General features: G+C 37.5%; 1 protein-coding gene across 1 annotated transcript; it reads left to right on the forward strand.

Moving 5' to 3' along the window:
* The first annotated feature begins 1,544 nt into the window (after window positions 1–1,544).
* cdk4 (cyclin-dependent kinase 4) lies at window positions 1,545–13,365 on the forward strand. The gene is made up of 8 exons (XM_051416190.1): window positions 1,545–1,829; window positions 8,109–8,343; window positions 8,433–8,568; window positions 8,707–8,874; window positions 9,505–9,614; window positions 11,673–11,723; window positions 11,822–11,957; window positions 12,467–13,365. The coding sequence occupies exons 2-8, from the start codon at window positions 8,126–8,128 to the stop codon at window positions 12,566–12,568; spliced, it is 921 nt and encodes a 306-aa protein (XP_051272150.1). The 5' UTR covers window positions 1,545–1,829; window positions 8,109–8,125; the 3' UTR covers window positions 12,569–13,365.
* The last annotated feature ends 2,074 nt before the right edge of the window (window positions 13,366–15,439 follow it).

The raw sequence follows: 15,439 nt of genomic DNA on the forward strand, positions 1-15,439 counted from the left end.
CAATAAAGCAAAGTCTGCCAAGCCTCAACTCATTATTCCAAAATGAGACAGCAAGAGAGCTACAATGAGGGGGACAATGCTTTTCATGTGTTTTCTTTCTTATTACTTCATTCTTAAGGAATAAATTATCTTGTGTCCAAAACATTGAATATTATTAGATGTAATGAAACCCTTTTCACTTTTATGGAAATAATACATGAGATTTAATGTGTACTCGTAGATGTGATAGGTGAGTGTGACTGTACTGTACATGGATAATAAATGACTTTAAATGTGTTTGAACTTAAGTCATAAGTAACTGTGTACTGAACTTTCTCACATTTCCTTTCTTTCATTTTCATTTTTACTATGATGAGTTTTCACTGTTACACCCAGATTAGTAATAATATGACGACTTTTGTGGTTATGAAGCTGGCAATGACACAACTGAAGTAGGAAACTGATGATGATCAAATTATTAAAAAAAAAATTAGAAATGTTCCTGTAATATCTTAGCAACTGTAAACAATACAAATAGACTGATTCAGCCAAAACGCCACATAGGCTATTTAAAATATTTGCTTAAATTAAAGATTTGAACAGCTACTTGAACTTTTTATATTGTGTCTTCTTTCTCCTCTCACTGTATATTATGACTGTGATTATAGCAACTTTATTTATGTATAAATCTTATGTTTATTCTATTAATGGTACATTCATATAATCTATTGGTTCTTTTATCTTCTGTGTGCAAATATGTTTGATTGTGTTTTTTCTTTCTTTACTGATAAACCTTTTAAAGTATTATGCTTTTGTATGTTGTTTGGCTACTTGTGCAAATAAATAAACTAAATTAAAATAAGAAAAAAAAACATTTTGTGGTAGGTCATGAAATACTAGGTGTGTGTGACACATATGTAGGCCTATTATCTATCATTATTATTATTATTATTATTATTATTATTATTATTATTATTATTATTATTATTATTATCTAAGAGATCAGAATCAGCTTTATCAACTAATTTGACTCTGGTTTTAAGTTGTTCATAAAGTTAGATTTAAATATAAAGCTAAAAACCAGGACAACAAAGCTGAACAAACATAAGTTTATACTAGTTTATACATTACTGTATACTCTGAAGTACATACAACAGAAGTATATATAAACAACAATTATGAATAACAACACTTGAATTGTTTCTGCATACTGTTAATAAGAATAGTGCAAGAGTGATGTAATAAATATTGAATGGGTAATGTAACAGATTACTTTATAGGCTAGACTTTACATGTGGATATATACAGTACATACAGTGTGCTTAGATTAGATTAGATTGTGTATTATTATTTGTGTTTATTTATAATACAGCCAGTGAATGTTTAGTGTTATTGCACGCTTTCTGGCACATATAAAATACATTTACTAACCCCTGACTGTGGAGCATGGATTATATATTATGCTTACTGTCTCTCCCAGCAGAGTTTACAGGTCTTCATACATGATATATGCCGCTGTGGACTTTCTTTTTTTTTTCTTTATTCTTTAGCTCCGCCTTTTTTCAAGAGTTGCTAGAAGCAACAGGAAGCGACAACCCCAAAAAAGAAGAGTGCGGGCTGGAAGAGGAAAAAAAAATAAAAACACAAAGGGGAGGCCGAAATCATATCGCTTGATTGGCTTCAGATCCACAGCTGGGCTGAGAAATCCCTGATCCTGGACCTGCGACCCTGAGACCACTTGAGACCCAGTTCTGTAGGAGTTATATACGTGGCAGCAGATTAATGAGCATGTCCTCCTCATAAAGCTAAAGTGAAGCTTTTACCTGCCACAAGAGAGAGAAACAGACGGGGTGAGTATGAAACAGTCGCTTACATGAAGCTGCTTGTGCTTCGTGTGTGTGTGTGTGACACTTTGTCCGCGGACATTTATGTAATGTGGCACAGATGTGGAGGTGGATCTTTCTCCTGTCTCGACTTTAACTGTCTTGTTTTTTCTCTCCCCCCCACCCCGTCCGCCACGTCAATGATCATGTAGGTGAGGAAGAGAGGGGGGGGAGAGAGAGGAAAAAAGTGCGTGTGTCCTGTTGTTGCTCCACTTTCTTTTAATACAGTTTAATTAACAAAGGAGCGCTATGGAGGAGCACCACGTGTCGGCACTGAGGCGTCTGTCCTGGCCTGTTCTCTCCGCCCACCGGTCTTCCATGTCCGGCTATGTTTGAGTTGATCAAGCGGATATATATGATCGTGTGTCTGATAATCGATACTGACAGGGTTGCTGATCAACGGACCTCAGTGCTGTGAGACAGTCAGTGAAAAGCTCCAGATGTTGTGTGCTAGAGTCTGTCCTCTCTGTCTTATTGCTTCCTGCTGGTGAGAGCTGCTCTGTCACTGGAAACGACATGAGGAGATGTTTTATTAAAGGTGACAAGTCCTGTGCAGTCGGACCACCTGTAGGACCAGATGAGGGTCTGACACAAAGACCACACTAGTCATTATGAGACAGTGAGGAGCTTTCAGCAGGCTAATTCTGGTATACTTTCATTTTAAATCAGAAGTGTTGTTGTGACAGTAAGGTGGGGACAGTGTGAGGGTTAAAGGGTTAAATCCTGCCAGATAAATAACACATATGTTATTAATTTGTCAGATATATGATGAGGTAGAACTTATATAGTTTATAAAATGTCCTGCTCAGTACATATTTAGTTCATAATTGATCAAATGTCAGAGATCCGATCTGTTTTATGCAGTTTTATTACTTAATTAAAGTACAAATAGCACACTGTAAAAATACTAATAATAAAAATACTGCATTTAAATTTAGTTTAAGTAAGAATAATCAGGAAATTACACTTAAAGTACTAAAAGTGAAAGTACTCAATGCAGAAAAATGCCCACGGTGTCTGATATATAACTATCATTAGATTATTAATACTCATGTATTAATATAAAGTAACATTTTACCATTGTAGTTGGTAGGGGTGGAGCTAATATTTAATTATTTTTTATAGGACTGCAACTATTGATTATTTTCAGATTAATCTGCTGAAATTGTTTTCATTAAAAAAATGACTTAACCGATTTTCAGAATCAGTGTCAATTAATATTCTGTGCATCAGCTAATTGCTTCAGCTGTAATTGTATATTATACATGTTATATTTTATAAGGTTTTTGTACACTGAAAGAGTAACTAGTAACTAAAGCTGTCAGATAATCGGAAGTGGAGAAAGTAAAGACAATATTTTATCTGAAATGAGCAGAAAACATTAAAGTAAAGCACAAATACCTCAACACAGTACTTGAGTAACTGGTTTTACATTTTGCAGTTAAGTTAACTGTAAACTGTAAATATCGTTATCAGCCTTAAAGATCCTTTGTTGTTTGAACTCATTAGGAATCAAGAAGATCTGGTAACTTCCTGCAGTTTGACATTTGACAGCACAAGCGCGGTTATTCACCCTCTTCTCTCTTTCTCCTCAACTATTTTCTGTATTTCTCAGCTGCCCTTTGTTTCTGTGCTGCCTCCCCCAGCCATTGCCTCACAGTCTGCCCACAGTGGAAAGCTGCACAGTGGCAGCGAGCAGTGGATGATAAACACCTAAACTCAGCTTAATTACTTTTATGAGGCATCCAAAATCTGGGCTATCTGTGAACTCATAATATGTAATCACTATATATCATAGTTGCTTACTTTCAACTCTAAAGAATAAAACTGAAACTAATGAAACTAAAATATCTTTTAAATAATTTTTTGACAACAACATCATAACAAAATGTTCTTTGAAGGTTACCAAAGTTTATACAATATAAGCTTTTTTATTATTGTTTAACACATTTTACAAAAAGGTTATTAAAACCAGCATCAAGTCTTTTTTATTTGGATAATTTAAAGTATCAGCTGTTGAACTTTCTCTGTACGTAATGTTTTTATTGTTAACTTCAATAGTTCACTCGATGTCTCTAGTTGTTCATAGAAATTGGATACAAGTTGTTGTGAAGAGTAAACTTCATTTTTTTTATGTTTAATTTTGAAGTAGTTACGTTTTTAGAATCAGCTACATTTTAAATCAAATTTGAGTTTTTTATAAAAGCCTCATAAAGGTAAAGTCTAAAAAACTAAGCGTATTCAAATGTTTTTAGAGTTTATTTATTATATTTCTCTGTTTTGCCAAATGAGAGAAGTTATCTTATAGCAGGATTTTCAGGATTTATTTTCAGTTCTGACCTGAATAGTGTTGACAGGAATTTGTATTTCTTGCAGATACACAGGAATGCAGGCGGACTCTTGTCCACAGACACTCTGACTCAACTTTCTTTGCACAAGAGGAAGAAATGTGGTGTGTTCAAGTTGAATAATGCAACATCTCTTCCTCTTATTAACTACAGTTTATATTGACCACTTCAACAATTGTGGTTTGGCAGCATATGTGAATATTCAAACCCTTGACTATAGCATGTTTTAGCCATACTTTCACCAGTATCAGTGCAGTAGATTAACACTTCACTGAATACCTTGAGATATAATTAACCCGAACGCCAAACAACAACATATTAATTTGTATACCACACTCTTCATTTCCCAAAGCCAGTACTCCTCCTAAAATCTGACACTCTAAATGACTGTCTGTGTTTTTTGTTGACAGCATGAAACAGCATGTTTGGATTATAACTTTGTAAACATGATTGCTTCATGAGAGAAATGCAGAGTCACTGTGGAATGTAGCAAAACATACGCCTTTATTTGGCTGATTTCTAAGATTCGGATGATTTGATAAAGATATCTCTTAAAACGATGAACTCTTCTACTCACCAACATGTACATTGGGTTTCTGCGCTTTTGTTGCAATACTGAAACTGAAGAAACTATTTTATCTCCACTGTGGTAATAGTTTTAGTCTGACACAGCACGATAAGGAACATCTGCTGATTATTTTCTTGATTGAAATCAATGTTTTGCCTGTAGGCTGCCAAAAAGTTGTGTTATTTTATCCAACCAGCAGTTAAAAACCTACAGATTTTTCATTTACCATCATATATGAAAGCATCAAAGCCTCTAGAAGCCGGAAACAGCATGTTTGGCATTTTTGTTTGAAAAGTGACTGAAACAATTCATCAAATATAAAAAATTTCTGCCAAATAACTTTCTGTCAGTCGACATATTGATTAACAGACTAATCGTTTCAGCTCAACTCGCATACATTTTTGAGTGCAGTGTTAGTTGGCTGTTGGCTACATTTAAGATCCTCTAAGATTCACATAAAGACTGTGGACAGGGAGCATCATTATACCCCTGTGTATTAAATTGGTAGGTAATGGTAAATGGTGGGTTATAGATGAATAATATGGATTTAAAAATTCCTATTTTGGTTCGAGCTGGGTCATCTTACCTTATCATAAAAAAGGCTATACGGTTAAAAGCAGGGACAGTGTTTTTTGAGCCAACCACCTCTCATCTGAGTGGAGGGATCGGGTTATGAAGATGATGATGATGCTGCTCATCAGGACCACACAACCACCAGCAGTGAATGATGACTGATATATGTAAGGTATGGAAGGGGTAAACTGTAACAGTGCGGGGACAGCCTGAGCAGAGGAAGTGTACCAAACTGGTTCAACAGACTTGGACCAAAGGGAAGGAAACAGTGGGATGATGCTCTTTCTGGTTGTGTGCCTGCTTCCTGGCAGGAGGTAGGAGTTGGTGAGGAGGCCGGAGGAAGGGTTAGAAGCAATGGGACAAAAAAGCTGTTTGGGTTGAGTGGTTGAAGGTGCTTCCTGTGCTGGCAGAGTCCTGTGTTAAAGTGCATTTGCTTTAATGTGGCGTTCCATTCAGTGAGTCATTCGGGCTTCAGGAGGTCAGGTACTTTGTCTTGTAGCTCGTGGATTATAAAACGTTTGGGCCAATGTAGAAGAGAATTGATAAATTCTTCTGTGGGTAAAAATGTCACACATTGGAGCACTTTTGCACCCGAAGTACCTGGAGAGCTCTTCAGACGCTTCACTCCGATAGAGGCCAGCACGGCTAGCCACTTAGCTCCAAGCGTAGTTGACTCCTGCTGCCTGAATGGTTGAAATGTACTGAGAGGTATTTATTAGACAGCCCTCTTTTTCACTCAAAAGTTGAAAAGCGTGGGTGAGGCCCTCAGCACCTCTGTACGATGTCAAAGCCGCACCAATCAATTTTAATATTAACAAGGAGTCAAATGGCCGAGTGTAGTGTGAAAGGAGATGGTTGTAGTGATGAACCCACAGAGAACTGGTACTACAGTTCCCCTCAGCTTCACAGAGCGTGAGAGCATCTTCCAGCTCATTGTTTGGGTTTTACAGCCTGGCAACTTTATTGTTTCGATTCTCACCGCTCTTACGGAGTCCTTCCCAGCTGGATCAGGCAGCAGTTTCCAGTCAGAAAAGCTGACTGTACCACCATCACTCATAAAAACAATACAATACAAAAACACAAAATAAGCTGGTGAACTTAGTGGAACATTTATGAGCTAAAGTCACTGATATTTTGAAGCCAGGTTTATTAGGCTTTAATTAATATAGATAATAGAGTTGGGCAATGATGATAAATGCAACGAGACAATAGAAATGTGTGTTTACTGTGAGATAAATTGTAATTGTTTGTACTGAGGTAACTTTTAATTATCTCTGGTTGTGCTGGGATAATTGTGGGAAATCAAGTGAGCGAGACTGCTTCATGACACTATGTGATTTACAGGATTGTCACATCACCGTGATGAAGTTTACTGGATCAGACACTCCCACCCATAAATCTTATCTGTAATCAGTTTCTCAGGGTTAGTGTATTGCGATATGTATTGAGTCAGTATCAAAATATTAAACTGCACATTGCTTGACAGCAGACTTTATTCATTTTACCCACTCCTAATAGCTGAAACTGTGTTTTTCTACATTCAGCACAATACCAGAATGGGCCAGTCAGCACCTTGGCACATCTACCAGGTTGTTGAGCTGTGCAGCAGGACTCTAACTACTACACACTGGTAGACAGCGTGAAACAGTCTGTTTTACAAATGGAATTACTAAAGTAGAAAAACAGCCCTTGTTCCCCTTTTGTAGAGTGAAGTGTTACGACAGCTTGTTTTGTTGTTCACTGTATGTGAAATACTACCACTGAGAACTTACATGACTGCACCGCATCCAGATCTCCTCCTCACACAGTCGATGAGCGTCTGTGGTTCACTGGAATGAGTCTTGAATAAAACAAAATAAAAAAACAAATGGAGGGGTAGTGTTACAGGTTAAATTAGACATTTCTTACAGAGCTCAAGAAAACATGAGCAGAATAGACTAAATATAAATAAAACAAGTGACTTGTGGTTGGAAAGTTATTTATGAGACGTGCTGTGGCTGTGAGACTGAAAGTAGATTCTGTACTCATTCAGAATTGATATTGAAGCACCAGAGCTGCTGAGGAGCATCTGTTGACTTTGGATGTGAAAGGTTTGGAGTAAAAAGTGAATTTTTAGCTGCTGCAATGTGTTATTAGCCTGAAGACAGTTCTGTCTTTATTGGTTAATATCCACCAGCTTCTCACAGCCAGGATATGAGAGGAGTTTATTCTTTGTCCAGTACAGAGACTTTACATTTTTATTGGTTTTAATATTTTTAGCCGCACTAATGGAGTGGCTCTATAGATGGTAATATGGGTCGTTGGTTAGTCCACCAGCTTGGCCCAGGCTTAAATATCCTAATATGCCATGGCAAAGAAATGTCAAGCAACATTAAGCATCAAAGGTAGTCATTTATCTCAGATCTGTGAGCTTTAGTTTGGGAGTTATTGGATGTTTTTATGTGTCTTTCTGGTTTTAATTGTATCTTCTTCAATCATCTGTTTTAATAGCACAGTAGATTCTTATTGCAAATATACTTTCTATACTTATTCAAAGTCTATGTACTAAGGTTTGTGTTGAGGAACATTTCAGTTGACATTAGCAGTGAGACCCAACAGGAAAGGTAGTCCCTTGTTCGTTTCCAGAATTTCCAGTAGAACGCCTCCGAGCTGCACATTGGTGCGATGTTTCATAATATCCTTTTGTCATCTCATTATTGTAACTAATAGCTTTAATAACTGTTTCATCTGATTATTCTGTCATACTTTGTCTCACAGTCTGTTTGATCCTGGCTATGGCCCACGGCGCCAGTATCCAGTATGAGCCAGTTGCCGAGATCGGAGGAGGCGCTTATGGGACGGTTTATAAGGCCAGAGATACAGAGAGCGGGCAGTTTGTGGCTCTGAAGAGCGTGCGTGTCCAGACAGACCATAATGGCCTCCCGGTCTCCACAGTCAGAGAGGTGGCTCTGTTGAAACGGATGGAGCAGTTTGACCACCCCAATGTGGTCAGGTAAGGCCGTTATCAAAGTGTTCTGTGTTGTCTACAATTCAATGTGAACACCGTTCACAGAAATCACTGTCACTTTTTGTTCATGACAGGCTTATGGATGTATGTGCAACCCAGAGGTCGGACCAGGAAACTAAAGTCACTCTGGTGTTTGAGCATGTGGACCAAGACCTCAAGACCTACCTAGAGAGAGCCCCAGCCCCAGGATTATCCCCAGGCCACATTAAAGTGAGAACTAACTGAATCAATATCTAAACTGAACCACATAATCTATCTGATAGGTTAGAAGGAAGAAAACTGTTTGGAAAGCAGTAACCTTGTTGAAATATTTAGTTTCAGATGAATTATACCTGTGTGTTTTTGCAGGACCTGATGAGGCAGTTGCTGTGCGGTCTTGCATTCCTTCACTCTAACCGCGTGATGCATCGAGACCTGAAACCAGAGAATATTCTGGTAACCAGCCAGGGCCAGGTGAAGCTGGCCGACTTTGGACTGGCCAGGATCTACAGCTGCCACATGGCCCTCACTCCTGTGGTAAGAACTCACCTGGACCATACCAATAGTTTTTTCCAAAGCATACTATAATTTGTTTTATTCATAAAAATCAACCTTCACACCACTCCATTTTGTTGCAATAACTAATCTATGATACTGATCTTTTTTAGTCTGCTGCTAAACATTGTGAATGCAAGACAGTTTCACATATTCCTTCTGGCTATGTTCATGTTAAATTATTATTTGTCTTCTGAATTAATATTCCTGACAACATTGCATGAATGTGATATTTGTTCACTTGCTTACTGCCAAATCTTGGTTTGAGCTGCCTTTAATTCATATTTAAAGAATAGTTAGAAAAGTCTGCTGTTGTGAAGCAGCACTTGAACGAAATGCTAACTTGCTCACAATGACATTGCTAACATGCTAATATTTACAAGGTTTAACATCAGCTTGTAACCTGATATTCATACTGTAGTAAAAGGAATTTAAAAAGTTTGCTAAGAAGTGTGATAATGTATGATAAGCTTTAGGAAATGGTCAGCAGAAATGCTGCCACAGAGCATGTATTTTGTTGTGAACGAGCTAAAACATGCAATGAAGTACTGATTGTAGTTTTCCTTCACTTGCCTTTAAAGGATTTGGTCTTTCCCTTGTTATGTCTCCCAGGTGGTGACACTGTGGTACCGACCTCCTGAGGTTTTGCTGCAGTCCAGCTACGCCACGCCTGTGGATATCTGGAGCACCGGCTGCATTTTTGCCGAGATGTTCAGACGCAAGTGAGTCAGAAGAATACTATTCTGATAAAGAAGACTGATGCTATGCATTTATGTTTATATGTCACTCAAGAAGAGAACAGGACCAGATTTTGATGTTATTTGGTGAGAAGAGAGGTCTTAGACAAAGGAACAGTGCATTAGATTTTGATGGTGATTCTTTAAGTTAAAAAGTAGCAGAGATTTGATTACATGTCATGAAGGTACCTTTGCAAGGTGGAAGCTTACAGAGTGAGTTCTAGTTTGTAATGCCTCAGGTCTGAAAACTTTAAAATGGAGTTGCTTCACACAGACATCAATCATGTCTCCTACAAAATACGTCTCTGGTAAGAATTTACTTTGCCAAATACGTTCTGGAGGAAATCACCACTTGGATAATGTTCACTGGCAACGTTTTTTCCAATCCAGAAATAGCGGCATCTTTATCCTGCACATAAATCACAGTTATAGAGGGTAGGGGGAACAAAGCACAGGGCCACGTTCTGCCTCTTATTTGTTGTTAGATTAAGGTTACTAAATCACTTGGTTAAGGTTAGGGAACTACTGTGGCTTTAGTTAAATATTGACAAAAGTTTTGTCCAGTCAGAGCTGACTTCTTCAAATTGAACCCAGATTAGATATTTTCTGACCCTAAACTAAGCAGTTCTTCTCTTCTTCTCTTCTTATCTTCTTCTCTTCTTGTAGCTGCCTAAATGTAGTTAAAAAAAAGGTTACTCATGGTTAAGTTTACAGGATATTGTAAAGGAAACCAATATACATAGACAATGAACAGTTTCCACACATTAAATATAAATGTTTCATTGTTATGTTGTTTGAAAAAACATAATCCAGCTAACATTAATGTACATTTCCTGTCAAATCTATTTGCTAATGCAAATTAGCTGTACATTAGATTAGGAATAAGGTTTGCACACATACAGGGATATTTCACAGCTTTTCTTGTTTATAGTCCCAAACATGCTAACACTATATTATGAAACATAACAGAACATCAAACACTGTGCAATATTGTATTGATCATCCAGTTAGAGGGAGGTATGTTTCACCTTTAGACTCTCATTGACTACAGTAGGTACACTTGTTAACTAATGATGTGAGTGTCCAAATTTTAACTCCAACCTATCACACATTTTTGTGAGAGCAGTTGTGACGAGTTTGCCAACAGTTCAGGAGGGTTTAGATTTGATCTGAAAATGTTCACATTACGAGGTTATCTGCAACTCTGGGGAAATCTGGTCTGGAGCCTCTGACTGTCGGGAGGTGAACAGCCAGACTTTTGCTACGGGCATTATATTACAGCACACAGGAACATTTTATTTTAGCTCCTCTTCCAACCAAGTCTACAATAAATTTACTCCAGACATACGAAAATAGATTTTGGGCTCCAAAGATGTTAAATGTGACCTGGGTGTGAAGTGGGTATTGACACATGCTGTAGTTGTACACAGTCATGGCATGCATGCTGATACAAACCCAGCTCACAGACTTTGACCTGCATAACAACACATCCAAACATTACAGTTGTTAGCAGGCCCACAGACACTTTCTGCAAGCAACAGTCATAATGTGTGACTTTAAGTCAACTTATTCTGCTTGAGGGACCCTGTAGTATTTTATGATTTTTAACTCTCATCAGTCTTGTTTTGAAACATTTCTCCCAGATCAGCCAAGAACCAGTGCTGTCACATACACAGTAGCTCCATCTAGTGGTAAAAATGACACATTGCATATATTTAGTAAAGAGATTCATGTCTCAAAATAATTGCCTTGGGAACAGTTAGTATAATGATGGTGATTATATAATGATACATTGCTAAAGCAGCGGTACAGCGTTATAATATTATAGTGTTATAAACAATTAAGAAGTGGCTCTCACTGAGATGTTGCAAAATAAAACAAACAGTAAAATCATTCAACTTGCCCTTCATGCCGAACATCTAATCTGTGTCTAAAAGACATAATGTTACAGTTTGCCCTCCTGCACACACAGGAATTGCAAAGACGTGTGAATTAGTAAAATGGCATCTAACTTGACTTTCTTACATACTTTGTGTCTGTTAGACCTTTGTTCTGCGGAGAATCCGAAGTGGACCAACTCGGGAAAATTCTTGAGTGAGTAACAGATGGTTTCCATCACATTTACTGGATGTATTGGTAATTGATTCATACTATACATACTTACTTACATTGAAAATGATATGTAATTTCAGAGTTATTGGCTTGCCACCAGAGGAGGAGTGGCCAACCGATGTCACACTCTCAAGAAAAAACTTCCCCCCTCTATTACCTCGCCCAATCACTGACTTGGTTCCAGAGATAAATGAGCAGGGGGCACAACTATTGCTGGTAAGACTTCACCATGAATTAAAAATTAAAGTGACAGTCCATCATATATGGTAATTAGCTTTCAGCTGTAAAGAGAGTTGAAATAGGACAGTAACAAATACAGAAACTCACTCATGGTCTGATGATGTTCAACACAAGCCAAAAGAATTTCACTGATGCAATATTAAAAATCCTTGTGACTAATGTTTCTTATCCAGCTGGTTAAACTAGAGGAGAGAGCAAGGCTTCCAGCAGTTCTATTTAAAGAAAACTATTCTTTCTGCATTATAATTAACAGTGCTGGTAAAACAGAAAATAAGACTTAAAATCACAACTTTTCTAATTAATATTTAGTTAACCAACAGATCTAACCAGATTCATATTTACCATACACACAGTGGCATCAATCTCCTCATCTAACTCTCTGCAAGAAAGCGAATCAAAGTATTTCTCAATGTCAGGCTGTTCCTTTAAGACCTGAAAGCTGACTGTGACGCAGCTATAATATCCTGCTATTCTTTCTTCCACAGAAAATGCTGACCTTCGACCCCTTCAAACGAATATCTGCCCTGAATGCCCTAGAACATCCATATTTCCAGGACGAGGAGACATTGACTCAGACAAAAAGCTGAAATGATGCAGTGAAACATGCAGCGAGAGGTAACAGTGTCTAAGTTTAGACCTGGCCTAACCATAAAGGATTTCAGTTTCATTCAGTGCATTGCCTTTCAAGACGTCTGGGTTTTGCTTCAGGATTATTTTCTTGTCACTCCTGCATCAAAAAAAAAAAAAAAAAAGGATTAAAACCTGAGAAATGGGGGCAAAAAAAAGAAGAGGAGTGAACTTAAAGATCACTGGCATGCTTTCCAACATGTAAATGTCACAATTAATGATGTTAACATGTCATGTTTTCAAGGACAGTACCAGTTTTTTTGATGTTTGATTTCTGTGTCAGTGTCATCAGCAGGGACTGATAAACAGAAACGTCTGTCATCTCCTCTCAAATGTTGCTCTTGTTATTGTTGTACAGTGTTTAGACAGGCGGAGATGACGTCTTTTCTTGTTACAGGCTGAACAAAGTCTGACAAAAATGACACCTCAGGGTTAGAGCAGCCAGTCGTCAGTGATCTTAGTGTATTTGTGTTAATATTTATCATACAAATGGAACAAAACACCGTAAGCCTGTGACGTCATTAAGCTGTATGAAAATCATGAGGAAAAGAAAGAATAGTTCGAAGCAGTAGAAGAAACACACATGACAAAAATACTGGTATTGCCCTTAAATAGTCTCATAAAGTGGAAGAATAGTTTCTTTTATTTGGAGGACTGAAGGGTTGGACTTCATTTCATGTGTAACATTTTTTTGCTAAAAACCATTTGAAATCAACCAGCACTGCAACTACAAATGAATAAAAACACTTTAATCACATTCAGATTTCTTTTGTGTATTATTATACAGATGGCAGTCCGTTTTAATTCGATCCCTATACTGCATTTTGTCCTCTAATATTGAAGGAAGAAATGAATGAATGACTGCCAGTCAGTCGGACGTGTTTTCTTTTTTCCCGGTTGAATTGCTATTGTGCGTCACATAATGCATATGTGTAAGTTTCTAAGTCCAGTCCCTGATGACATCTTTTTCAAACTTAAGAAATATATTTATACAACTTTCTCACTTTATGCCACTGTTTTCACAGGCTGAGTATACTTCCCATGGGAGAGCGTGCTCCATACTACTAAAGTTTTTCAGGATGAGAAAGAGGAGGAAAGCACAGCAGTGTTGAAGAGGTGCCAACCACAATGAAAGTACAGGTGTGGAGGAAGATAGTTGCACACTCGTAGACAAGATGCAAAAAAAGTGTTTTAATAATCTACCAACGATTTGACATTCAACCTGTTGGTAAAACAACTCGTAGTACCTCTTCAGATTGCTTGAATTCGTCACTGTGGTTACAATATCATGAATTAACTAGTACAAAAAAACTGCAATATTTTCCCCAATATATTGTAAAAGAATGTCTTGTTAAAGAGCAACCATTCATACATACTATAACTTTTAACAACTACAAGTCTTATACTAAGTTGAAGAAATAATTCAACGTTTGGAGAAATAATCTTATTTGCTTTCTAACTGAGAGATGAGAAGATAGCACTCTTGTATCTGAATAGTGAAAATGAAGCTACCACTAGTAGCCGGTTCGCTTAGCTTAGCATAAAGACTGGAAACAGGGGATCGCTAGCCAATGACATTTTGAGCTGCCTATTTGCTTCCCTGCTGAGGGTTAGAGGAGAAGATTTATACTATTTATATGTAGCTGGTGCCAGCAGCTGATTGGCTTATCTTAGCATAAAGACTGCAAACCAAGGATTGGTTGGATTGCTTCTGCAATGTAGTTTTTTTTTTAAACTGTAATTGTTTTTGCTTTGAAAGCTGCAAGAAGGTCCTCAGTCTCTATTGAGCAAAGCGTTCAGAGACAGGTTTGTTAGTCTAGCTGGCTCAAGCTTCATATTTAGCCTATATAAAATTGTATCAATCTTCTCCTTTAAGCAGTAAAATGATCTACCCACTAGCACTTAACTTATATCAAACTCCAGCTGTTTGCATATTATTTCTTATTCCTTCCTATATTATTATCTGGCACTATAAATTGAAATATATAAATCAAAGAAAAGTCAAAGAGCAAAAAGTATCCTTACTGCTGAGCAACAAATCTACACATCTAACTACTTTTTGACCTAAATGGGCTTATAGTATTTACTTAAAGCAAACTGTGGCCCTAAAATATTCATGTGCACACATTATCCACATCCCAAAGTAGATTTTTACAACAGCTTCTATTTTTCTCCCTGTAAGGTTTACAGTTTAATCTTCTTTGGCTGTAATTGCTGTGCTTTAATTGCTCAAAGTATTCTATTCATTTAAATGGAATTGGGAAACTCTGAGAGTGAGAGTGACCAAAAAAAAGCTAATTAAGTAGATTTTTGAGAAATATTTGTAAGGGCTATTTTGTGCATGTTTTATTTTGATAAAACAAATGATTTTCCTCTCTTCTACATTCTTCTTCTGTCCTGCATCACCTGCACACTCAAATTAGTATCTTCAGTTTCCTCTCCATGGAGTTTAATTACATGCTGCTTAATTCAGCCTCCCTTCCTACACATTTTTTATTCTCTTTCCATTTTTCTGAAATGATCCATAGACATCGAGGTTCTTCCCTCTTGTGCATCCTCACTTTCTCTCTCAGAGGGGACAGACAGTGAGGCAGGGAGAGAGAGAGAAAGAAAGAGAGAGAGCAGGAGCTGTCCATAAATTGCTTTGGAAAAAGGAGAGGGGAGAGAAAGAGCTGGAGACAGAGCAGATGCATTGGCAGGAGCAGAGCTGAGGGTTTTTCTTTCTCCCTCCTGTCTCTTTTGTTGTGTCGGCACAGAAAAAAATCTGATGAACGTGGGCAAGGACCAACACCACCACCACCTCACTGCAAGCCTCTCATCCTCAGCCTGTT

Source organism: Dicentrarchus labrax, unplaced genomic scaffold (genome assembly GCF_905237075.1).
Source record: "Dicentrarchus labrax unplaced genomic scaffold, dlabrax2021, whole genome shotgun sequence".
NCBI lineage: Eukaryota > Metazoa > Chordata > Actinopteri > Moronidae > Dicentrarchus > Dicentrarchus labrax.

Bases quoted from the DNA above. Each gene is read 5' to 3' on its own strand.
- cdk4 (XM_051416190.1), top strand. From the start codon at position 8,126: ATGGCCCACGGCGCCAGTATCCAGTATGAGCCAGTTGCCGAGATCGGA. The intron at 8,344-8,432 runs GTAAGGCCGTTA...TGTTCATGACAG, and splicing joins GACCACCCCAATGTGGTCAG to GCTTATGGATGTATGTGCAA. The intron at 8,569-8,706 runs GTGAGAACTAAC...GTGTTTTTGCAG, and splicing joins TATCCCCAGGCCACATTAAA to GACCTGATGAGGCAGTTGCT.